General features: G+C 53.6%; 1 protein-coding gene across 2 annotated transcripts in view; it reads right to left on the bottom strand.

Moving 5' to 3' along the window:
- Positions 1-515: 515 nt before the first annotated feature.
- CRHR2 (corticotropin releasing hormone receptor 2) overlaps positions 516-24,879 on the bottom strand; it is a 46,141-nt gene continuing 21,777 nt past the window's right edge. For both annotated transcript variants that reach the window (XM_072965421.1, XM_006201856.4), the window contains 10 exons: positions 17,113-17,198; positions 15,755-15,864; positions 15,227-15,344; positions 13,191-13,344; positions 12,615-12,675; positions 11,077-11,149; positions 4,353-4,438; positions 4,039-4,174; positions 3,566-3,607; positions 516-2,102 (listed from right to left, as the gene is read on the bottom strand). In XM_072965421.1, coding sequence (XP_072821522.1) covers positions 1,962-2,102; positions 3,566-3,607; positions 4,039-4,174; positions 4,353-4,438; positions 11,077-11,149; positions 12,615-12,675; positions 13,191-13,344; positions 15,227-15,344; positions 15,755-15,864; positions 17,113-17,198 — 1,007 coding nt within the window. In that variant the 3' untranslated portion in view covers positions 516-1,961. The remainder of the gene's footprint in view (positions 2,103-3,565; positions 3,608-4,038; positions 4,175-4,352; positions 4,439-11,076; positions 11,150-12,614; positions 12,676-13,190; positions 13,345-15,226; positions 15,345-15,754; positions 15,865-17,112; positions 17,199-24,879) is intronic.

Here is a 24,879-nt window from a genome sequence, read left to right as displayed (position 1 = left end):
ATATTACCTGTTATATCAAAAATGGTTGTAATGACTCAATCCATAAGATTAAAAAAAACCTTTAGAATCTTTGGTGACAGGAAATTAAATATTTCAATTTCTAAGTATATTTTATGGCAGAGAAGTATGATAAAATGAGCAAAGACTTTCAACCATAAAAATTGCTGCATTAGTAAAAAAAAAAATTCGATAGGGGGAATGGAATGAAAATACAAGTTCAAAGAGAAAAAGAAAAACTTAAAATTTCCACCCGTTAAGGAAGGGTAGGTTGTGTGGTTTTCTTCATTAGAGGAGGGTGAGCATGAAATCACTGCTGTGTTTGGATTCCATATGATATATTTTAAAGTGCTGTGGCAGTTTTATTTTAAAATGTAAATATTTACCTAATGCCAGAAATCACATCTTTCACAAGTTTTAAAACTTACATAAAAATATTAGATATCGGGGGGAGGGTATAGTTGAAGTGCTAGAGCGCATGCTTAGCATACACAAGGTCACGGATTCAATCCCCAGTACTTCCTCTAAAAATAAATAAGTAAACTTAATCACCTCCCCCTACAAAAAGTAATAAAATTTTAAAAATTAAAAAAATTAGATGTCAATTTAAAAATTTTGCAAGATGGGATACATAATTTTAAAAAATTGGGCTGGTGGGCATACCTAGAGCAAAACCTTTCGAACCCAGGCCTGATGGCTGCTGCTGCCCCTCAACTCCCACCCTTTCCTGGAGGGAAGGGCAGATGGGGGCCAAGATGGAGGCAGCCCTGGCTGTCAATCACGGAGGTGGTGGGGCCTTGTTTACACTTCCCTCCAGATTCCAGAGCCCTGGGGGAGCTGCACCTCTCCTCCAAGCAGAGTTAAACTGGCTTCACTTGGGAAGCAGGGGCAGGTATTGGCCTGGGTGAATAAGGAACAGGCCTGCAGGCACAGGTGGAGAGGGAGAGCCGGCCCCAGGCCAGGGTGAGTCTCTGTAAATGGGGACGGGCCCAGCCCGCCATCCTGGGCCCCCAGCACACCTTTGGATGCTTGGGCGACTTGACCCGAGGGGAGGCCGTTTCCACAGAGGCATGATTTATTTCACAGACAGCAGAGATGTTGTTTCTGAAAGGGAGGCCGAAGCCCAGCCTCAGGTGGGGGCTGAGGGATTACTTCGGTTTCTGCTTCTTCTACCCAACTCCTCTCCCAACGTGTCCTCCACGCTTCTCCTCCCTGTTTTGTCCTGCATGATGTATCTGGTTGGCCTAGGAGTGTATGACTGCCCCGGCCATGTCTTCCTCCCCATCAGCCCCTCCCCAAGGCCCTGAATCTGTGGACTAGGCTGAGAAGAGGTCTCTCAGGAAAAGAGGCAGCATCCTTCCTGGGGCTCCAGGGGCAGGAGAATGGGGAGAGGTGGAGGGACGGCCAGGTCTGGCGTGGGGTGTACATGAGGCTTCTGTAGGTGAGAGTCCCTGGGATAAAGCCCACTGAATTAATCCTTTACTAGAGCTGCTGTGCGTCCCCCAGCTGCAGGTGGCGCCGCTGAGCACAGAGGCAGAAGGCAGTGAGGGGGACCAACTCTCACACTGTTTCTGGTGGGAAGACATGCGACATGAGTCGGGCAGAGGAGCCCCAGGCCCACCACTAGCTGTGTGGCTTGATCAGGCCCTTCCTGGCTCTGGGCCTCAGTTTCCTCATCTGTGATCGTAGCTACAGTGAGGACGGTGCGAGAGAGGCTGGTGTGGGCAAATGCCTGTAGATATGTGACCCGCTCTTCTCTTCTCCTGTGACTTCTTCGCTCGCGTTCCTGAGAGTCCCTCGTGCTGCTGCACAGCCTCTCTCCTGCCAGCCTGGAGAGCTGGTCTCTCCCCTATCTGCCCCCACCAGGGCCTGCGTGGCAGGGAGAACCCAGAGAAAGGCGCTGGAGGAGGACTGGAAGGCTGTCCCCACGGTGGAGTGATGGGTGAGGTGGGGGCACTGAGGGGTCATACAGTGGCCGTCTGCTTGATGCTGTGGAAACTGATCCGTGTGGGTGATGTGGGGATGGACATGGCACGGGCCACGGGGACTCGGAGGGAGTGATGGTCCTGCCAGCGATGCCACCTCTTCCTCACAGCGGAGCGCACCTGCAGGGGGAGGCAGAGGCTCAGCTGGGCCCACGGGGGCCACTCCTGGGTCCGGTCCTCTCCCCTGCTCCCTGCCCCGTCAACTGAGACTGGGGTGGCCTCCCTGAATGCCACCCACACACCCACTGGCTGGTTCCAAAAGCTGGGTCCTTATCCTGATGCTGTTGGCCCTTGAAGCTCATGCCTCCTCTCTGCAGCCTCTCTTGGGGGCCCCTCCTTCCTCATCTCTCTCCTGGAGACACTCCACACTCCACTCACTCCACCTGATGCTTCTTTTGGACACACTGCCTTCCCTGCCCCCACTTGCTCTGACACCTCTAAGGCAGGACTAGGGGATCTGGCTTCACAGATCTGCCCCTTGCACTCTCCCAGGCCCTGCTCAAGTGTGTGCTCCACTCGCACACCTGGCTAGCATCCTTCTCTCTTCTGAAAGACCTTCCTCTTGCCTCCTCCACATCCCTGACCTTACCTACCTCCTGTTAGACTCCACCTTCTTACCATGGCACACAGCTAAGATTAGAAAGCTGCTCATTTCAAAACCTGATCGTTGCTGGTGCCATTTTATTTCCATTTGTTTTGAAACAGAAGAATCTGTCTGCAAATGGATCGTGTCATCCAGGTGCTCGCCTGGCACGTGGCTGAACTGCATAAGCGCTCCATAGGCATTCATTGTTTGCTTGCTCTAGCGGCTCCTTCTCTCCCTGCCCCCCAGCTCATACCGATCTCCACTTTTGGACTTTCCCATCTGGGGTCTGCTCTAGCGGACAGAGACCCAGGCGTGCAAACTCCGCCATCGCCCTGTGTACAGGCAGAGGAAGGGCCTCTGGATGGCACTGGGACTCCTCTGTGGAGTCTGGAAGCTCTCAGGCCCTGGTGGAGAGATGTCTGCTCTTTGCCCCAGCACCCACTGTGTGTCCTCACCCACCGCAGGCCTGAGTGAGCATCTCCCCAAGTCTGCTGTGCTAGGATTCTGCACTAAGGCTGGGGAGCTAACTGGGCCTCCCTGCAGCCTGGCATGCGGTCTCCTCTGTGGCGGTGAGGGGAGGTGGGGGATGTGCTGTTGACTTTCTGCTCCCTGGGTCCATAAAGGCTTGGATGAATGGGTTACACCTGATTTGCTCCTGGAACGCATTCTCCTGTCGCCACCTGTGTTGTGGCTTCCCTCTTCTATGAGACCCTGTGGCCTGGGCTCCCTGCTCACCAGTGCATTGTGAAGAGCCAGCACATTGTTTCTGGCCTGTATAGTTGACCTTCTAAACTGGTTGGAGTCCCTCAGGCAGGACTCCTGTCTCCCCAAAGCTGGGTGGTTTCTCCTGCCTTCCCCTCCCTTTTCCAGGGCAGAGCTGAGCAGAGCCAAGGACTCCCAAAAGGTTGGGGCTCCACTCAAACTGCCCTGGAGTGGGGTCTGGGGACCTCAGAGCCCAGGCCTCCCCTGGACCCATACCTCTCCCCTGGTCTCATACCTCTCCATTGAAGAAGCAATAGAAGACAGACACAAAGAAGCCCTGGGAAGGAAGGAGGGAGAGGTCAGTGACCTGCTTTGGGAGCTGCTCTGCCTGGAGGGGTGGAATGGGGACAGGATGTCTGGGGAAACACTCTGACTTGACCCTGGAGGCTCAGAGGCGGGTGGGCACCCCCATCATGGAGCACGTGTACTGGAGTCCACTGGGAATGACAGGCTGCCATGAATCCTGCATGGGCTGGGCCAGCAGTAGCTGCAGATGGGGGTGACCCTAACCCAGTTGTGGGTGGGCCCAGCTGGGCCTTGGGGTGGGAGTGACGGGGCCAGGGCCCGGGTTCAGGGAGTGCATGTGCTTGCATTTTGGTGTGTATGAAGTGGACCACGCATGCACCAGTCCTGGGTGATGGGCTCTGTGAGGGCACAGGTGCCAGGTCAGGAAAGCTCGCTGTGGCTCCATCCAGCCATGCGCCCCACCTGGAATGACTGCAGGAAGGAGTTGAAATAGATGAACACAATCTGTGACAGCTCATCCTCCCCAGGGTTGACGAAGAACAGCATGTAGGTGATGCCCAGAAGGGGCAGGAGAACCAGGGTGGCCTTCACCGCCTTCCTGTGGGGAGAGGGTGACCAGACCCATCTGAGCCCATACTCCAGTCAGGGCCTCACTCATGGGTGTTTCTTCTGGGTGCCTGAGTGAGGACTCAGAGGGCCCTGCCCAGAGGCAGGGGAATGGCCCAGATGGCCCCCTCATTACCCCCCTGCAGGGGGTCAAGGCACCCATCACTTACCTGTACTGAATCGTCTCTGATGTGGTGGATGCTCGTAATTTTGTCATCAGGATCCTGACGATGTTGAACAGAAATACAAAATTGATCTGGAGGGAGAGAGGCAGAGAAGGAAGCAGGATTGCCCATGAGGTGGGGATGAGCTGAGAGGCAGCCACCTCCTCCGTGACCCACTGAAAACCCACGTCTCATGTACATGGCCATCCCACCCCAGGCACTCCAGCACCTGCCTGGGGTCCCAAGGCCTCTGTTCCTCCCTCACTGGGACAGGCAAGTGCTCCATTTGCTCAGTTTCCTGCCACCCAGGGCTCCATAGCCTGCTTCTCCACCCCCAGACCCAAGGGAGGAAAAGCAGCCTTGGAAGCAGGTATGACTCCTGAGTCCCCAGACCCCTTGCCCTCCCCGGGGGACGCCACTGGAGCTGGGCCCAGGGCTCTGCCCAGCCCTCCCCTCTGCTCAGGGACCCTCTTATTGATTGAGGGTCTCCCTGAGGCCCTTCTGAGAGCACAGCCCTTCTCTGTAGAGAGGACCCGGCCAGATGGAGTGATTAATAACTTGACTGCTGGGAGGAGTGATTCATCTCTCACTACATATCCCCTGTGCCCAGGAAAACTCTAGAACCTTCACAGGCACCCTGAGGCAATGGAGGTGAACCAGCTGCTGGGCTGACTCCAGGGCTCCTGGAAGGGCCTCATTTATCTTCGTTCTGAGCCTTCTCTCAGCACAGGAGCTGGCTGCACCCAGCCTCTCCCCGGGACCTGCCCGTGTGGCCTCCCGAGGCAGCCCCAGGCTGTGTGTGGTCTCTGTGGGCAAGTGCCCACGTCGGCCTGTCTGTGTGCCTGTGTGAGGGCTTGCCTCCGACTGAGCAGATAGAAAAGCGAGTGTGTGTAGGCCTGACACCCTAAGAATCTCTCCCAAGAAAGTGCCCATGGGTCAAAAGGACATACATATTAGTCTAGGGTGTTTGCTGGCTCATGTGTGTGCACACGTGTGAGGTGTGCGTGGGTATGCTCACACACACACACACACACACACACTTACTTCCCAAGTCCCAGTCCTGAGAGTCCGTTATTTCTTAAGCCCGCCTAAGTTCTGTATCCCAGGCTGGGAGTCTGGGGACACAGGCAGGCATCACAGGACAGCCCTGTGGGCTCTGGATCACCACGAAGCTTGAGGATGTGCTGGGGGCCTGGGGGGCTCCCTCCTCAGCCTCAGCCTGCTGCTCTCACGCCCACAGTGGCACAGCCTGGTGAACCCAGGGTGAGGGGGGATGGGAAGCTTTCAGCCAGGGCTGCCCATGGCCTGCTGCACCTTGTTTCCTCTTAAGGCTCGTCTAATTTCTAGCTCCTGGGTTTCTAGTATATTCCTTTGGCTCATGAGGTCACCTTAACACATAGGTCAATCCTAATTTTCTCATACAAGTGATACAAAATACTTGACCTTTTCTGATTCTTCCTGATTTCTCTGAGAGTAGAGGCTGTTGGAGTCAAAATATACTTTCATTTCTTCCACATTTCCAGGCATTAAATCTTATTTACCCATCATCCCATCAACCTAATAACCAATTCACTCAATTATCTACCCACTCTTATCATCTATCCATCCACCCATTCATCCATCCATCCAAATATTACTCAACCAACCATTCATTAATTTATCTACCTACCCACCTACCCATTTAATGTGTAACATCCACCCACCCATCCATCTAGCCATCTAAATATCTACTCAGCATTCCATTCATCAATTTATCTACCCGCTGACCTGCTCACCCATTTATTTAACAGGTGACATGCATACATCCCCTACCCAGCCAGCCAGCCAGCCAGCCAATAAGCAGTTGCTGAGTCCCTCTGGGCTACAGGCCCTGTTCCATGTGCTGAGGCAGGAGCAGGGACAGGGGCCAGTGTAGAAGGTCTGGAAGACAAGGTCTTGTCCCCATCCCCTCTCCTCAGCTTAGGCAGGCAGTCAGTGATGCTGCCCCCACCCCATCTCAATCTGGTCTGTGCATCCCCCAAGTCACTCTTTGCTTTTGAGCTTGGTTCCCAGCTTCCCCCTTTCCAACATCTTCTCCACTTCACTTCCCCGCAGGTACCTTCCTCCTTCCCCTAGGGAGCTACTGACTACCTCAGCCCACGCTAAGCGCTCCAGCTTTCCATTCTCAGACCCCACTCTTTCCCCCCTTGCCAAGTCCCAGCTCTTCAGTGAGCAATGGCCACTGTACCCTAATCTTGTCCAGCCTGGCTTCTGGTTCCATTCATTCATTCATTCATTCAGTGAATCTCCTCGCCACGTGTCAGGCCTCTGAGCCCAGCTGCAGCGATGGAAGCCCACGTGGCCCACCCAGCCCCTGGGCAGAAGGCTTGTAGTCTGGTGGGAGGGGGTGTTTTATCTGTCCCAAGGGGCCAGAAAGGCCTAGAGAAATGGCACTTGAGCTGAGAACTGAAGGAAGGTGAGGGATTGTGTCTGAAACAGAAACAGAGAAAAGGCCAGCAGAGAAAGTCCTGGGGTAGGGGAGACAGGCCGACTCTCAGCCAGTGTGACTGAGGTTAGCCAACACCGTGAAATCTGCCCCTTTCTACAGCAACCCCTGCAGGGCACTCCCAGCCCAGAATGTTCTTAGAGCAGCCTGCATGTGGTGGGCTCCCGGAATGCCAAGGGGAGAGGGTGCGGGGTGAAAGGGTAAGGCCAGACCCCTTGGAGACGTCTCCCTGAGAGGTCCAGCCTCACATCACCCAGCCCCGCCCTTCCTGGTGCTGATGCTGGCAGCTCGCACCCCACTGACACGCTAGTTCCTCGGGGGAGCCAGCTTCACCTCAAAGGAGGCTCCCTCGGGGGAGTACCCTGCTCAGAGACTGCGCCTGGCACAGTTAGTGGTGGCGGGTGATCTGACTGGGGGTCTGGACGTTCTGGTGCTGCCAGGACAGGTGAGGGTGGGCCGGGGCTCCCTAACGTGGACCAGCACTCATACCGCTCCAGGTTTTGTTCCACTTGTTTCACGACTATTCCTCAGGCCTCAGCCTTACAAGGTAGGTATGATCATTATCCTGATTTTACAGATGCACAAACTGAAGTTCAAATGGGCTACATCACTTGCCCTTGCCACAGAGGTAGGGGACACTGGTATCAGGATTTGAACCAGGCAGCTGGCCTCAGCACCCTTCTCCTGATTCCCATATCACACCGCTGCACACACCACAGGAGTTAATGAAACGTGGGCCAGGTGGAAGGAACAGAGGGAAGGCATTGCTCACACTGCCAGGGACAGGTAACTGGAGCTCAGGACAGCCCTACAAGGCCCATCAGTGCAGGATCTGAACCTGTGGTTCCAAGTGCCAGGAGGAACTGCTGGAGCCAGAGCCCCAGGGCCACCGACACTTGTCCTGAGCCCACTAGTCCTCACGGTGACCCTGTGAAGCAGGGACTGGCATCCTCATGTTACAGATGGGAAACTGAGGCTCCAAGAGGGCAAAGAGCCTTCTCAGGATCACACCATAAACTCCAGGGGGCTCCAACCACTGGTTGTTCCACACCACACAGCACATGTCTCCCCATCACCAGGGCAGAGAAATAAACAGGCCCAGTTCACTGGTCCTTCACCTCCAGTGCACGCCCCATCCCTGCAAGGGTGAGGACACCTGCTAAGCCCCAGTGCTCACAGGAGCCCCACCTTGTTCCCAAACCCTCACTGTCTGCGTGTGTGCAGAGGTGGGCAGGGAGGGAGGGCTGATATCTCTCCCTCCTCAGCTTCAGACATGGTTCCTCCTCGCCTTTAAACCCAGGCTGGGAGGAAGTCCCTGCCCCGCTCCCCTCCAGCTCCGGGTATTAGGCAGGTTTATTGGGGTGCTGCCATCACATCTCAGCTCCCTCTTCTCACCTCTCCTAGCTCTCAGCTTCTTGTAGTACACATTCACCAGGTCGGGCAACATGGCCAACCTGCCTGTCCCACCTAGATCTGTGGAGTCATGACTTCTCACCAGTGAGCCCCACAAGATGGAAGTGGAGGTGTCCCTAGCAGCCGCGGGACTAGTCTGTTTCACAGGCTCTGGGAGCCTGGTTTCCACTGGATGCCTCAGTTTACCCTTCCTGTTGGCATTTCCTAGGCAAGTGAAGTCTCAGAGACCTCAGTCCTCAGGCCCGCTGCACGGAGGGTCCTGGCTGGGCCATGGAGAAAGCCCACACAACTCACATCCCTGCCGCCAGGGCCCCTGAACACCGTGCTTCTCCAACTAGAGTATGCACGTCAAAGGTCTTGTTTCAAATGCAGATCTTGGACCCACCCCAGAGATTCTCAGTGGCAAGTGGGGGGCCCTGGAATCTACATTTGGAACAGGGGCAGCTAGAATATTGCTGGGAGGAGCACTGAATGGAAAGACACCATCTGTGGAACAAAGAGCCAATGCTTTCGCCAGACAGAGCTGGGGTGCCATACATAATCCACCTGCAGCTGCAGGGGACCGTTCCCAACTGGAGGCTTTCTCTGGTGCTGGGGAGCTAGCTCAGCCTGAAAAATGAGGGGACGGGGGTGCTGGAAATATGGGGATGTAACATCCCCAGGGCAACCTCCACTGATGGGGCACGAAGCGTGTGGGTGTGGCTTCCTGACCAGGGGTCAATCCTGAGACGTGTCTAAGTGTTGCCCCGTGGAAGGCTGCTCATCACCTCGCCTTTGCTGGTTTCCTCCCTTCCTTGTCTTCTATTCCGGCTCCTCCCCGGGCTTCCTGGGACCACCTCCTATATGAACACCTGGCACCAAGTCCTTGTCCCGTAGCTCAAATTCCAGCTATTAAACTGGCATTTGCATGGCCTTGGGCAAGTTGCTTAATTAACTTCTCTGAGCTCCAGCTTCCTTTCCTGTCCAGTGGGGATGGCCAGGAAGCCCGTCTTGGAAGGTCACCACAGGTTAAAATACCCATGGAGAGTACTGAGCTCATGCCTGGCCCAGAGAAGGGGGGGCCATAACGTCACATGCCTTCCCCACGCCAATGGCCGTGACAACAGCCTCCTGCAAACCCAACCAGCCAACTCCCTTCCCAGAACCCAGAAATAAGCATGGGTCTCTCAAACAGCTGTGAACCTCTAGGGAAGGGCACGGGTGGCTGGGGCACCGAGATCATATCCAATGGAGAGGACAGCAGGAGGTGGTGGGTGACCTGCCCTTCAGTCTCAGCTCAGTGAGCTATTAGTGGTGGCCTTGAGCAGCTGTTTCATCTCTCAGTTTCTTCATCTGTGAAATGGGGAGCATCATCCGTACTTCCAAGCATCAAGGATGTGAGGATTGGAAATAATGAAGGCAGAGCTTCTGAAATGAAGGCTCAGTTTTGAACCTGGAAGCCCTGTGAGTGCAAATAGCTGGATGTGGGCTGAGTCCTAAGGGAAAGACGAGCACAGGGCTCTTGGTGAGGGTGGAACCGGAGAAGGAGGCATGGGGAGGAGGCGGGAGTTGGGTCTTGGCACTGGGCCCTCCAAGCCTGTCTCCCTTTCTCTGTTCATTTCCTCACTGCTGTTCAACATCCTTGCAGAGGGGGCTCACTCCACACGCAGGCCAGCCTCCCCTTGGCTGGCTCCCAGGCTCCTCAGAAGCCCTCTCCCTGCAGGATGGGCTCTTAGCAGCTGGTGGGGAAGGGATGGGTCTCACGAGGTTTCCGTTCACACTGCGGGGGTCAGTGACTCATTGCAGCTGAGACTCCAAGGACAATGATTCCCCCGACTGACTGCTGTCAAGGACTGGCTTCTGCCTCTGAAATGAATGGAGCCCTGATGGTGGAATTCCAGGCAGTGGGTAAAAAACCTTCCTAGTCATCTCTGGTTCATACACATCAAGGACACTCCAAAGATGGGGGTCAAATGATTCCAGGAAGAAGTCACAAAAGGGAGAATAAGGAAATAAAAAGAGGTAAACAGTAATTGTCTCTAAGGTAGACTAAAGAAACCCCCATTAGGCACCTGCTGTGTGCAAGAGGAGGATGGCAGTCTCTCTCCATCTTCCTACAAGGAGAGAGTGGCCCTTTAAGGAAGCTGGTACACACAGGAGACTGAAATTATCAAGCCTGAAATAAGTCTTACGTAAATGCCAATTTCTTACGGGGCTTTTTGTATGCCTTTTTTTTTAATGTATGATACATAATGGATTCATTTTTGCAGAATGCAGCCTTTACTTAAACTCTACCTCAATTAAAGCTTGTTGTGGATTAAAGACATGGTGGCAATTATACCTTAGATGTGAGTACGTTTGGCAAAGGGCAAGGAGCTGGATAAGGAACAATTGCTCATTATACATCATTCGCTCCAGCTCCAGGCTGGGGGTGGTGGGCTGGGCCCTGGGGGACGAGGTGTAGCTGCAGGTGGAGGGAGATGTAGGTCTGGGCTGAACAGACCCTTCTCTTGCCACCAGCTGCCGCCTCGCTGGGCTCTCTCAGCACTGGACCTGGCAAGGGGACATCAGATGTCGGAGGCACTAGAAATCTGCCAGTCAGACCCATTCTCTGTCCAGAGAAAGAATATGAGGGCTTAAGAGGGGAGGGGGCTGCATCAAGGCATGGAGTGTGGGGAAGAGAGAGCTGGGAGCGAGCGAGGTGCCAGGCAGCAGGGAGGTGTGAACAGTGTGTGCAGGAGGCGGTGGGGGGTGCTGCTGCTCCAGGCCACATCCTACCCGAGTCTCCTCTGGGTGAATCTTCTGCTGTCCTCCTAGTGCCCAACCCTGTCTCAGTTCCCACTGAGGACCTACCAGAAGCACGAGGATGATGGGGCCCTGGTAGATGTAGTCCACTAGGTCGCCAGGCTCCTTGCCAAACCAGCACCTGCAAAGTAGGCTGTAAGTGGCCTGCTGACCCAGAGCCTGGGGACGACTGCAGACTTGGGGCCAGGGTCCTCCAGCATAACCCTTTCTGAGACTCAGTCTCCTTGGCTGCTCCTTCCCAAAAAGCTTGGATGGATAGACAGCCCCACTGACCATCCTGGGCTACCTTTTGCCTTACATGGAGGGTCTGGTCTCCCCAGGCAGACTGAGGCAGACCCTGGGGCTCCTCCTCCTCCACGCTCCCCAACCCATCCCAGACTGTTGGGCCCAAAGGGCTGGACCTGCAGGAGGCTTGTGAGTGAAGGGAGAGCTGGGCTCCCCATTGCAGGCTCAGGGCCCAACTGCCCGTACCACCTGTTCCCGCACTGCTTGCAACCCGCCGCTCCTTGTGCCAGGCACTCAGCTGCACAAAGCAGCAGATGTGGAGGTGGGAGCCTTCTCCCAGCCCGATTCCTGGCCTCATTCACCCAGCGAAGGGAGCCCTCTGCTACGGAAGGCTTGGTTATTCTCCGGAGATGATAGGGGGTGGAGAAGCCTCAGGGTCTGGGGGAAGGGCTGGCCCAGGACCCAGTCTGGCTCTGCCAGTAACTCCTACTGGAGCTGAGGAAAGGCCCCACAGACATTGGGAAATTCAGACTGTGTCCTCCACAACCTCAGAGGTCACCCAGTGCACACTGCCACAAGTAGGAATCTCCCCTGAGGCCTACCAGCACCGGGGTTTCTATGTTTTGTTTGGACACCCCCTTTAACTGGAAGCTCACTACCTCTCAAGGCAGCCCTCTTATTCTTGGGCAGATTTTATCATTAGGAGTTCTTCCTAATGTTGAGTTCCTGGAACACGCCCCATTCCTGCCCCTGCCCCGAAATCCCATCTGCTCTCTCCAGCCTCAGAGACTCCTATAAGATCTGTATACAGACATTCCCTTGTACCCTCTTCTCTCAGCTGTTGGCACCTGACTTCCGAGCCGCTCCTTGGCTGACCCGTGGCCAGAGCTGCTGTCATCTGGGCCAAGGGCTGAGTATTTCAAAGTCTCTGGTGCAGAACGGGTCCCAAGATGGGACACTGCACCCCAGGCAGAGACTCGGATGCCAGAATAAAACAAATGCCCATGGACCTGGCTGGGGCGTCTGTGAGAGGCTCAATGTTACAGCCTTGGATGTGCTCTGGGCTGAAAGCCGGGAGATCTTGCCCTCCTCCATATACCCCAGGCCAGACCTGCCCCATTCAACTCTAGGCTGGAGGCTTTACTGGAGGCCAAGGGGGTCAAGCATCAGGTGTTTAAAGGAACCATGATTCCTAGCTCGATTCAACAAAGCTGACTTGACACATGAGCATCTCTGGGTGCTGGGGAAATCTTTTCAATTTAAGGACAACAGAAAAGTGAATCTGTCCTGGCGTGGCTGGAACCCAGGGCTGACTTGTCCTAACATCCCTCTGACCGCCGTGGAGGGCCTGTCTTACTTACTGTTCATTCTCGTAGTAGAGTTTGCCAATGGCCCAGGCGATGATAATGGGGCAGGGCACGCCTGAAAGTAGGACAGACATGGACAGACAGATGGTCAGGAGCCCCTCTTGTAGAATAAAGGGGGGAGGGACCACAAGGGGCTGGAATCATGTTTCCAATCATCCAACTGCAGGCCGTCCATGACCCCAGGGGGCCCTGTCCCTAGACCCCCGTCCTCAGCCCTCCCCTACTCTCAGTCACCCCCTCCAAGCAGGTCAGAGAGATGAGCGATGGCGTGATTTTCTGAGATTTTTTTGATAGAGAAATGGAGCTGGCCAGCTTCTCTTTTAAAGCCAGAGACAAAGGTCTTTGCATTGGCCATTCCAGACAAGAAGAAGAGGGCTCTTTGTGGAATGTCCTTTTGGAGGGACAATTTGCTGCTTCCTCGCCAGCGTGGAGGGGAGTGGCTGCATCTTTGGGCTGTCCCGGGGTGGCAGACAGCAATGTGATACTGTCCTTGGACACAAGATGAAGGGAAGTGACCCTGCTGGCAGTACCCTCTCCCACTAGGCCCTGCTGGACCCCCGGGACCCTCACACCATCCGATGAAGAGGAAGAGCCACTTGCGCAGGCGCTCAGTGGAGTAGGTCATGACGATGGCCGTGTGCAGGTAGCAGCCCTCCACGAACATCCAGAAGAAGTTAGTCACCACGAAGTAGTTGAAGATGGTGGTGATGCAGCGGCACCAGACCTGCACGGGGTGAGCAGCAGTCAGCGGCTGCCCGGGGTCAGGGCCCAAGTGCGCGGCACGGGCGCTGGCGGAGGGGAGGCCGTTTGGGTTGGGTCATGGACATGGCGTTAAATATCCTGGAATCACATTCTGGATGCTTCCTCCTCCCGTCATTTCTCTTTCACTTTTTCAGATTAAGTGAAGCTGCCGGGCTCCCCTGGAACCAGGGTGCCTGACTTCTCCCTAGGGCTTTCTAATCTCCCTTTTGCATAAAGAAAGAAGGAGCCTGGCTCTGAGTTCTCTTCAGGCAGAGGCTAGAATTGAATCCTGTTTGTGTTTTCACTGTCTTTTTTTTTTGAGTGTCACCTTCAACTCACAGCGAGTCAGACCAGCTTCCATTTAGGGATGGGATATAAAATTTCACTTAGAAAAGAAGTAGTGAGTCAATTAAAAGGAAACTGTGATGGAAACGGTCTAGGGGCTGTGAACGTGAGCTGCTGTGGTGGAGGTGATGCTCCGGGTGTAGGAGATCCTGGGCTGAGTGTCAGCACTGCTGCCTCTGGAGGGAGACTCACTAACTCCGGGGTCTCCGATGAGTGGCCGCACCTCTCTGAACCTCACTGTGTGGTGGAGAAAATTATGATGCCACCCTGCCAGTTGGTTCAAGGAGATGGAGGACGGCAAAGGCAGGTGCCCAGAAGTGAACGTTGTGGCCATTTGCCTTCTCAGCTGAGGGGAATTTGCTCCTGTCCCTTTGAGCAGGGCTACCCACCCCTCACAGGGAAGACCGGGGTGCAGGCAGAGGACAAGTCTGCCCAGGGGCACAGGGAGCCACAGCGGCAAGGTCTCCGGCCTCAGGCCAGAGCTCTTATCCACAGACCCTGCCTGGTCAGCCTTCCCAGGGGTTCGTCCCCAAGACACCCTCAGAGATGAGGCTGGGACCTGGGGACTGGTGGTCAAAGGAGCCCCGTGATGGGGAGCTGATGGCCCCTGTGGACAGCTCAGCCACTCTCTGTCTGGCTCTAACAGCCCTGGCTGTCAGATAATCAGCTGAGCGGATCACAGCCTCCATGGCTTTCCCCCATGGTCCTAACTAAGCCTGATTTGAGGCCCCACGTGGCTGTCTGTATCCTCTGTTCTGAGAAAGTCCTGCTGAGATGGGACTTGAAAGAGCCCCCTCCTCCCAACCCTGCTTTTTCTCCAAGATAACAATACCTTATTACTATAAGCCAACCCTGGGCTGCAGGGCACCCTACACTGGATTGAATTCCATTAGTCCTGGGGCATAGCTCAATGTGGGGCCAAGTTAAGGGTCAAAGCAGGCTGGGTACATGCTACAACGATCCAGAGGCAGCATACTGAGCACTCTCTAATGGTGAGCCAAAGAACCCTGTGCATGGCCCCATCCTAGGCTCTGGTTTTACAAGGACTTGGATACAATACAACAGCAGCTGATACAAACCCAGGATTGGCAGGCAACATGTGGCTGGCCTGCTCAAGATCCTGGTGGCCCAGATGCAGAGGCATCATTACAGTGTCATCTAACCTCTCTGAGCCTCAGTTTTCATGACTGTATAATGGGAAAAAATCCCTACATGTGTCTTTTTGGAATTAAGTGAGATAAAGCTAAACAGAGGTTAATCTTAGACTCCTTTTCTCTAAGAGGTCTTTGGGAGGTGCTGAACTCATTAGATGGAGAGCAGAAGAGAATAAACCAAGATCTAGTGTCAGGTTTGTGCTGCTCCCAAGCCCCAGCCTGGCCCCATTCCCCGACCCCTGGCTCTGGAGGGACACTGATTGGGTAGAGGTGAGCTCAGATCCAGGTCCCCACCTAAGGACTGGGCAAGAGAGGTGGGGACACCCAGTGCCCCCCAGTCCCAGCCCCCAACCTCCACCCAGTGACCTCGTTGCTCTCATGCACTTCGTGGTCGATGAGCTGCAGCAGGAACCACATGACATTTCTCAGGATGAAGGTAGTGATGAGGTTCCAGTGAATCACATTCCGAAGACAGCGGATGCTCCTGTGGGAGGCCCAGGTCAGGGATCAGCCAGGATCAAGTGTCAGCTGGGACAGGCTGAACCTGGGGTCAGAGCTCATTTGGGGCAGGGGTCAGGGGTCAGCTAGGGTTATGGGTCGGCTAGATCTGGTATCCCTCCCCCCAACAGGTTCAGGGAGAGACTCAGCTTGGGGTGAGGACAGAGCTGTACCAGGAGCCAGATTCCCACTTGTAGTGGCCACGGATGGATCTCCCAGAGCTGCTTCCCCATGCATCCTGCATCTCTGCCAGAGGTCAGTGCGTGGGCACCTCCCCCAAACCCCTTTTGCTCCCTGGCTCCAGGACCCCCCGAGTGGAGGTGAGAATGTCTGGGACAGGTGAAATGGGTGCCATGGGAGGACAGCAAGGAGAAAGCAGGGGCAGGATGGACTCACCGCAGGGCCAGAAAAAGCAGGAAGGCAGCCACGAGGGCTGCCACAGACACGCAGTGACCCAGGTAGTTGACAACGAGGGCAATGCGGTAATGCAGGTCATACTTCCTCTGCTGGACAGACAGACAGACGTGGGCAGACGGAGGCCAGGGGCATGTGGAGGGTGGGGCTGGGCATGTTAACGATGGCCACGCTGTGTGTCCTGACCTGGCTCCGCGCTCTCTCAGCCCTGAGTGACTCTTGGTATAAATGGCTGTGGTCAGGACTCCCCAGGTGCAATTTGGGGGCAGATTTGGACATGACGTATTCTGAGATGTGCCAGAGCTGTGGGTATATAGATACTATTTTCTATGTAATTTTGGAATGGGAGTTTGCCTCATCTGTGTTTCGTCTCAGCTCAGACCCTAGTGGGCTGAACAACTGAGGAGGAATCGATTTCTATCTCTGGGACTCAGTTTTGACATCTGTACAATGGAGACAACCTGCCCTCCTGTCTCAGAAGCAGTGACCTGTGGGTGGTCTGGGGGTGCCTCAGGATCGGTCTGCCCTGGCTGCAGCAATGAGGGGGTGCCTTGTCTGTAGTGATTTTAAGAACAATGTCAAGACCAAACAAAAGTCACTCTGCTTCTTATTATCACCACACACTGGCGATTCTGAACAGAGGCAGTGATTAAAGAAACTCCTTCCTTCCGGGGCAGACTATCCCGCCACCCGACCCCTGCTCTGGTCTGCCACTGCTCAGAGGGGCTGTGAGACGGAGCGGTAAGGGCAGAGGGCTGGAGGCAACCGCCTTCTGTCCTTTATGACCCATCCAGCTTGCCACTCTTGTGGTTCCCACTGCAGACCCCTTTTGGCTCACATTTTGTATAATCACTTTCTCAGTGTAGACAAATGTTTTTCCTCTGAACTTGGAATTCTTTCGGGGAAAAGTTCCAGCCCCGCTGGGGGCTATAGTGGGCGAATGAGGAGGGGGCTTGAGGGGATGGTTTCCACGTGGAGTCATACAGTCAGAATGCCAGATGGGGAAACTGAGACCCAGAGGTGGAAGGGAGTCACACAGCCTGTTAGATGTCAGGGCATTGGTTACAAGGTCACTCATTCCCTTCTCATGTCATGTGCCACCTTGCCTGTGTCCGTCTCTAGCCAAGCTCTCCCGAAGGTGGGGCTCCACGTCCCCCTTCTCTACCCCACCACAGTGTCCCTGAGCACAGGGCAGGACATGGGGGCAGAGGCAAGAGGTGAAAAAAGGGGTGGTTGGGTGACACAAGGACTGGTTCTGCCACCCTTGGGATCCTCTGTGCTCAGTCTGAGTCCTACTACCTGTACAAGGACCAGGGGCAAGGCAGGTGGGGGCCACTCACCTTATCATCCAAAATGGGCTCACACTGTGAGTAGTTGATCCGTGAGGCCCACGTCCCATTCTCCAAGCACTCTCGGTAGGCATTCCCTGCAAAAGATGCCAAGTACCAAGAGGCAGGTCACTCCCCTCCTCAAGAACACTCCCTGCCTCCCTGGTGCCCACAGGATAAGGTTCATACATCTCATACTCTCTAGGCCAGGAAGCACACAACTCAGGTCTGAACTTTATGTGAAAGGCATTAATGTGAAAAGTGTACAAAAGACATCACCCACAGTAGCTAAAAGGCATGATAAAACCCATTTTTGATACAATCTTTGACTAGCATTTTGCATATTTTCTCTAATTTTATTCAGAACTGAACGCCACTGTGAGCCCTGGGTTGTGGCTGAAGATTCACTGCTTTCAGCACGCTGGATAATTTCCATCCTTATCTCAATCATTTTCTGCTCATGAGATCCATACTCTTCCCACCAGTATCAGCACTTCCGTTTTCATAATAGCTGCCGTTTACACAGCAGGGGTTTGCCGCCTACCAGGTCCTCTTCTAACTGCTTTATTGACGCTTGTCCATTCCATCCTCACAGCGACCCCATGCAGTAGATAGTAACATGAACCGATTTTACAGAGGAGGAAACTGAGACACAAGGAGATTAAGCGGCTTGCTAAGGATGCAAAGATGAGAACATTCAGACCCAGAAGGTCTGGCTTCAGGGTCTATGTTGTCAACCCCGAGACTACTGAGGAGAGGTGCACAGGAAGGTCGGCGATCTGGGGGAACAGGACTGTGCTGCTGACCTAGAGCTGCAGCTGCCTGGGAGACCACCGTGTGATCTCTAAATGTTTGAGAACCTGCCTCTGTGTTAAAGCTGGAGTATGATGTGGGAGAGGACATTTCAGAGCAACAGCGTTTGATGTGCAAAAGCACAGGTTTTATCGAAGGGGGATGTACAAAGTTCAAGGAACATTTATGCTCTGTTTAAATCCTAGATTGACAGTCAAGATCTAGTTTCTAGGTCACCGGCTCCAGGGAGCCCACCGGGCCACCTCCAGCCCTCGCATCTGATAACTCCAAAGCCCTTTGCCGGCCTCTGCTCTGTGTTTCATTGTATGTATCTTACCTCCCCTACTTACTTACAAATTCTACGTGATCCATTGTTTGGGGGTGATTTGTACTAGGGTTCTGCTCTCTGGCTAATGGGCAGAAGTTTGTGGAGTTTTCTTTGGGGCTTATGTTAGCTACACAATATAAAGCTAATTAAAATAAATAGCTCACAGAGCACAGACTCACAGAGCTGGAGGGGAACCTTAGATTGTTCTTGGAAGCAATGAGTTTTGAAATAATTAAGTTACTCAAAAAAAAAAATCCACTTCCGTTGAGCTGACAGTGAGTTAAAAGCAACGGAATTATTAAGGAGCACTTGCTGAAGAGCAGGAACAATGGGGGAGATTCTATTAGCCTAATTATTTTTTAATTTGGTGATCTGAGCTCATAGATTTTTCAAATTTCAGGTTGTTACCGGCCTATTCCTGCCTCCTGGGCCTGTCGCTTGTTGGCAAGTCCTGCCTCTGGCAGGTCCCTGGCCCGGATATGAGTCAATCAGGCCAGTGCTGGTCTGAGACCGATTCCGACCCCAACATGAGGACACTAGCTCCTCGCCCCTAGCCATGGCACCCAATTACCCACTTGGGTTTTCTCCTTCCACAAGGAGAACAATAGATAGTTTGTATGTTAAGAGAATCTGATGCATAGGGTCAGTGATGTTAGTAAACTAAAAGACAGAATATGGGGTGAAGCCAAAAGGACCCGTGTAAAGGCATCTTGGGAAGGTGGGTGCTTTTGTAAAATGAACAGTCCCTTCCTAATGGGTGTTTAGAGTCCATCTCAACAGGCCTGTGTGAGGTGAGACAGACCCTCATCCTGGCTGTGGTTCAAAGGACAGAAAAATTGATCTTCAATGGATGTGTTCACAGATGTTATCCAGCTTTCCCGAAGTTCACTGTTAAGCTCCTTCCTCCAGGAAGGCCTCTTTGATTGCTCTCATCTCACAGGTCTCTTTCTTTTGAGCCACCCAACACTCCCATCTCCCTCAGTCGTGACAGCCTGAGCCCCACACTCCAGCTCTTGCTCATGACCTGGCTTTAATTGTTTAGGTGTGTGAATCTGGTCTCTGATCAGTGTGGGGCTCCCTGAAGACATGAACTCAGAATACTCATTTCCCACATATGATATCTTGTGGTACTGACCATGGAGCAGGCTTGCAGATGGGAGGGGGTCAGAATAGAGATGTTGTTGAGACTTTTCTGGTCCCTTACATCAATGCCCCTGTGATACCAAGTTCTGTGGATTCTGTCTCCTCTTTCTTTTTCTGGAGTCCACCTGCTTCATGCCCATTAATCTTCTTGCCTATATTAACACAACTGCCTCCTATCTTGCCTCCCTATTGCTTCTCTTGACTCCTCAACTCTCTATCCTTTGACCCCAACTGCCAGAGTGAGCAATGCTAATTTCTTTTTTATTTTTTAACACTTATTTATTTATTTTAATGGAGGTACTGGGGATTGAACCTAGGACCTCGTGTACACTAAGCATGCACTCTACCACTGAGCTATACCCACCCTACCCCACCCATGCTGATTTCTGATTAAAAGCCATCATCAGCTTTTTATCATTCTTGGGAATTAAGTCCAACTTTCTTGGTGTGCTATTCAAGGCCCTTGACACTCGGGCCCCAGCCTAACTTTCCTGTCCCATCTCCACCACTTCGCATGCAGTTGAAGTTTGCACTAGCAGGCCTGGCACATACTCAGCTCCATGTGAGCTACTGCTTGAAACACCCTTCCCGCTCACCCCCATTGCTCACTGACAAACTTCTACGTATCTCTTAACCCCCAGCTTAAATGCCACCTCCTCCTGGAGGCTTCCCAAACATCCAAGGTATTAAGCAATCTCTTTTTTTCCCCCTCTAAACATCTCCTCTGTGTCTTCTCATCTCTTGAAACATTGGCCTTCATATTCTATTGCCCTTGAACTACAGCAACACATCCACTTCACATCACAGTCCAGTGCACGTGTGCACGTACACACACACCCCTCATATCACTGAATCCAGTTTTGCAGAGTGAAATTTATCTTGACCACAGCTATATTTTTCTTTCTACTCTTTTCTAATGTTTTATATAAAAATGTTAGTCACGACCCACTAAATTTACTTTGCAGTCCACTATTGCACTACATAGCTTGAAAAAAGAAAAATCTCTTTTATGGCATTTGCCATAACTCACTATGGGCTTCATCTCTTTGGAATTGGTCCTTCTTTTCTTTGCTCCTGAACTTGAGCTCCCTGGAGGCAGACAAGTAGGCAGAGACCATATTGGAGTCAACAGATATCCCCCCTCAGGAGTGAGCCATTGAGCATATGTGGGTTGAATCAAATTGACACAGACCTGCCAAAACCTTGGAAAGCAGGGTCTGAGACATGGGATGTAGTGGTGGGAGGGGCTTTCCTCTGGGGCCCCAGCCGTGCCTGGAAATGAGGCTCTGGCTACAGACACTGGGCACCAGGGGACTGGAAGACAGATGTTGCCAGGTTTTGAGGGAGCTGGCTAATGAGGAGGCTGAGCCCTTAGGCACAGCCCTGGACAGGAGAAAGTAAGACAGAAAGAGTCTCCCCTGGGAACCACAGGAAGATGGGCATGTAAAGTCTGAGGGCAGGTGGTCCAGCCAGAATTGTGGGGATGGATACAGCGAGGTGGGTGCCTGTTACCACAGCAACACTGGTGGCCTACTGAAGATCGATGCCAATGGTGTGAAGTGTAGTCTGCCAGGGGCATTAGGGTCTGGATGATGCCGGCAAGGTCTTCTCTTCCTGGGCTCTATGGCCTGGGAAGCCTGGACCCTATCCTAAGCAGTGTGCCATAATTCTGTCCCCAGAGTGGCCCTGGCCTGTTGAAAGCCCCCATTACAATGGGCTCTCTCCCTTTCAGATGCTGACACTTTGATAAGAGTTCCTAGTTTGGGCAGTCACCTGAGTGATCCAGGAGCTTGGCTGGGAGAAGACAGAGGCCTATATTCTCGCTGTAGTTTTGTCTCTGGCTGATTAAATGACCTTCGCTAACTCTTGCCCTTCTTGGCCTCAGTTTCCCCACTCAGGAAAAGTAATGTAAACTGCTTCTCAGTGATGCTCCTGGCATCTCAGTTGGGTCATGTATTCGTTGTGTGTGACTTTTCAATCCACTAAATACAGTGGTACCCTCGAGCCATTGTGACAACCCCACACATCCATACATCATTTTCAAGTGCTCCCTAGGTCAGCATTTCTGGGGGTTCCCCATAGTCAAACTAGCAGGGTATGGGAGACAAGGACCACGAGGGACCATTTTTGGTGGTAGTTATGAGGAAGAGAGTGCAAGAGACAGGTTGGGCTCACTCATGGGGAGTGAGCAGTACTGTGGTAAAGGGACAACAGCAACGCAGTCACTAGAGGTCTGGAAAGAAAATGACAAGAAGTGAGGGTGGGAAGGTGCTGGCAGGGAGATGGGAAGGGCCAGAAGCAACAATTTACTGAAAGAATGAAGCCACTGTGCAGGCTTGGAACTTTCAGTACCGCGGCCAGCAGAATGATACCACTCCCCACTTCCCACTACATAGGCAGGTGGGGGACCTTGGAGAGCTCCTAAAACCTAGTCCTCCCCCATCTTCATTCAGCCCATGGCCCGGGGCCCAGCCCAAGAAGGTCAGGCCAGTTTATGTCCCTCTTCAAGGCTCAGATTCGGCTCTAGCTCCTCTAGCTGCTTCCATGACTGCTCCAGCCCCCCGAGGGTACAACTACTCACTTCTCATAGCTCATGCTGGGTCAGGATTATTCTCTCACTGATTTCTGTAAAGGGGCCATGCATTCCCAGCTAGCCATGGTGGGGTGGGGTGGGGGAGAGGCCTAGGTCACCCTCTCCTCTGGCCCTTTCTTAAGGGCCACCCAGAGCTGAGAACACGGGCTCAGGGTGGACTGAGGTGGCGCTGTTGTCTAGGTTACTGGGGAACTCCAAATGAGGATGAGAGGCTCGGAGTGGGCCAGGAGGACAGTCTGCCACCTTGGACATCCAGGCTCTGCCAAGCTGTGTGGCGAATGCAAACAGTCCCACATGCAGGAGGCATCCGGAGTCTCACACTCCCGTGCCACAGGTAGAGGAGCCCCACCACCAGAACTGCTGATGCTGTAAATCCAACCCTACATGACACAGGGGTGTCTGTCTGAAATAGTAAACCTGCAGTTAGCATCCTCTAGATCCCAGGCAAGAAAGTGCATTAGGAACTGAGTCAGGAGGCAACTTTTCCCTCATTTGGTCTAAAGAGGCCCAAAGAGGGAGAGACTTGTCCAGGATTGCCAGTGTCTCCCCTGGGATACACTTTCTCATGGGAGACCTGGAGTCAGTGTTTCTGGAAGGGAGAGGCTCTCCCTGCCACCCTGTGTTCCAGAAGATGTAGCCAGTTGTTCCCCCTCTGCAGTGTCCTAGCCACGTAGTGTGTGGATCCCCAGAGCAGAAAATGCATGAGGGGCCAGCTATGCCACCCTCAGTCCCCCGACTGCCTTTCCCTGGAGTTGGACTACTCCAGACACAGCCATCTCCTTCCTGTCTGGCTTGGGACCTTGCTAGGAAATCTCTGACCTTCACCTTGGGTCTCTTTTCTTACTTTTTGAGGGGAAAATCTCTACCACCCAGACAAAGCAGTGATGCTGTAGGCATGACTAATTGCTTTTCACCTCCAGTTAAGACAATTTGGAGAAACATGGCACAATCATGTGCCAAGAGTACAGTTTCCCCGAGATTCCCAAACAATGTATGTCTCCCTGAGTCAACACTCCTGCATTGCTTAGATGCGCTGCAGCTAACCAGGTGGGCTGGCTCTGGGGTCCTGCTTGAACGTGCCCTGACTCGATCTGATCACTGCATATTGGTGGGGGTGGAAGTGGGGGCAGCTGGGGATGCTCACTCAAGCTCAGAACCAACCTGCCCTAGAAGGAGTGCTGGGTTGAGAGACTGAGAATCTGTCATCACCAGCCCAGTCATCAGGTTGGGAAGGCCCTCCCCAGGGCCATCTGCTTGTGACATTTGGGATGAAGGAAGGGAACTCCTTTCCTGTTTCTTCAGTGTCGTGTGGACACTGCCCTCGGGGCTCCATTGTCCATTCTGGACCTCCCCAAATCCTCAGCTCCCTATTTCCAAAGGACTTGTCACTCATGCTGACCTTCTATCCTTGAGTAGGCATGGCAGGGGTAAATGTCCACACTCAGAGCAGACAGTGGGGAAACCGAGGCAGGGAGGCACAAGGTAGTTTAATGGAAACCACACTGGGCCCATGAAAAAGGGAAGAGGTGTGAGTGGAATCCAGCTCATTGTGTGAGATTGCTGGCCTCCTCAGGGAAAGGGCAAGTGGGAGGAGGCGCCACCCCTGCTCTGGCCTCTATTGTGCAGGACTCCCTCCCCCCAGTCATCCCTAGCAACACTCAGTGCTCGTCGCCATGACGCCAGCCTGCGGAGGAAGGCAAGGAGAAGGACCCCTAGGCGGAGGCTGCTGTGGAACGAATGTCGGGGAAGGGGGCCACGAGATCTCATCCAGCTCACCCCACACTTGCACAGAGAAATGGAGGCCCAAAGAGGAGAAAAACTTGCCCAGAAGTGAGATGAGCAGAATTAGAACTGACTCCTAATCAGAGTTTCAGAGAAGTGATGGGGAGTGAGGACATCTCTGGCTGGCAGGATCCTATGTCCTCCTGTTAACACAGGGGTCCGAAGGGGCCACGGGGCTGCCTCTCTCCAGGGGTCTTTGGGGATCAGACCCTTTCAGTGTAAGGCAGACAGCCCCCTCCTAGGACACAGAGGCCACAGAGTTGTGGTGCCTCTCGGGGATGACAGAAGGCCAGAACGAGGGCAACCATCCTTTGTGTGGGAGGGACCCTCAAGGCCATGATCCCAGGGACATGACAGCTCCTCCTTCCGAACCCCAAGCCACACTCTGCTCCCCTTGCTGACAGTACCCTAGCTGTTCATGGGGAGCCCCAGGCAGCACTGTCTCCCAGTCGTGACAGGGCCCCATGAGGTCTGCATGTTTCTGTGTCCTTCACACAGATAAGGAAACCGAGGCCTTGATGAGGGAGGCCTGCCTGTCACTCAGTGAATCACGGCACAGCCAGGACTTAGATGGGCTCTCCTGAAGCTGGGTCTGGGTTCCTCCTGCTATTCCTGGCCCTGAGCTCCACCACTGCATGTGCTGTGAAAGGAAATCCCGGCCAGACTCGGGAGCACCTGGTTTGAGGTGGAGGGACTGCATCTGGGCCCCTTGGGAGTGGTCCCTGAGAGTCACCAGGGGTGGCACTTTGCCGTGGGGTGGGGCTTCCAGGCTCTGCTGCAGTTGCCAAGGTGTAGGGGGAGCGGGCCAGGAAGGATACTGCAGCCTCTGACTTAATGAGTAGATTTAGATAGGACATCCTGCAGCATCTGAGCAGCATCCTTCCAGAGTATTCCAGTCCTGCACTATGAAGCTGTGGACAAGCAGTGGGGGCTCTAAAGTTAGCAGAACTGATGCCCATGCCCTGGTTTGGCATTCAAGGCCTCCACGACCTTGTTCCCTCTACCTGCCTCTTACCTCCATCTCTGTTCCCAGTCTCCCTTCCACCTGACACATCACTGGCCCAATATTTCAAGGCCCCGTTCCATAGCACTTCCTCCATGAAGTCTTCCCAACTTGCTTTCCCCGTCTTTTGGAATCAAC

The sequence above is a fragment of the Vicugna pacos genome, chromosome 7, assembly GCF_048564905.1.
Source record: "Vicugna pacos chromosome 7, VicPac4, whole genome shotgun sequence".
In the NCBI taxonomy this organism is placed as follows: Eukaryota; Metazoa; Chordata; class Mammalia; order Artiodactyla; family Camelidae; genus Vicugna; species Vicugna pacos.
Note: the sequence above shows the minus strand (reverse complement) of the source record. Positions and strands in the feature narration are given on the sequence as shown.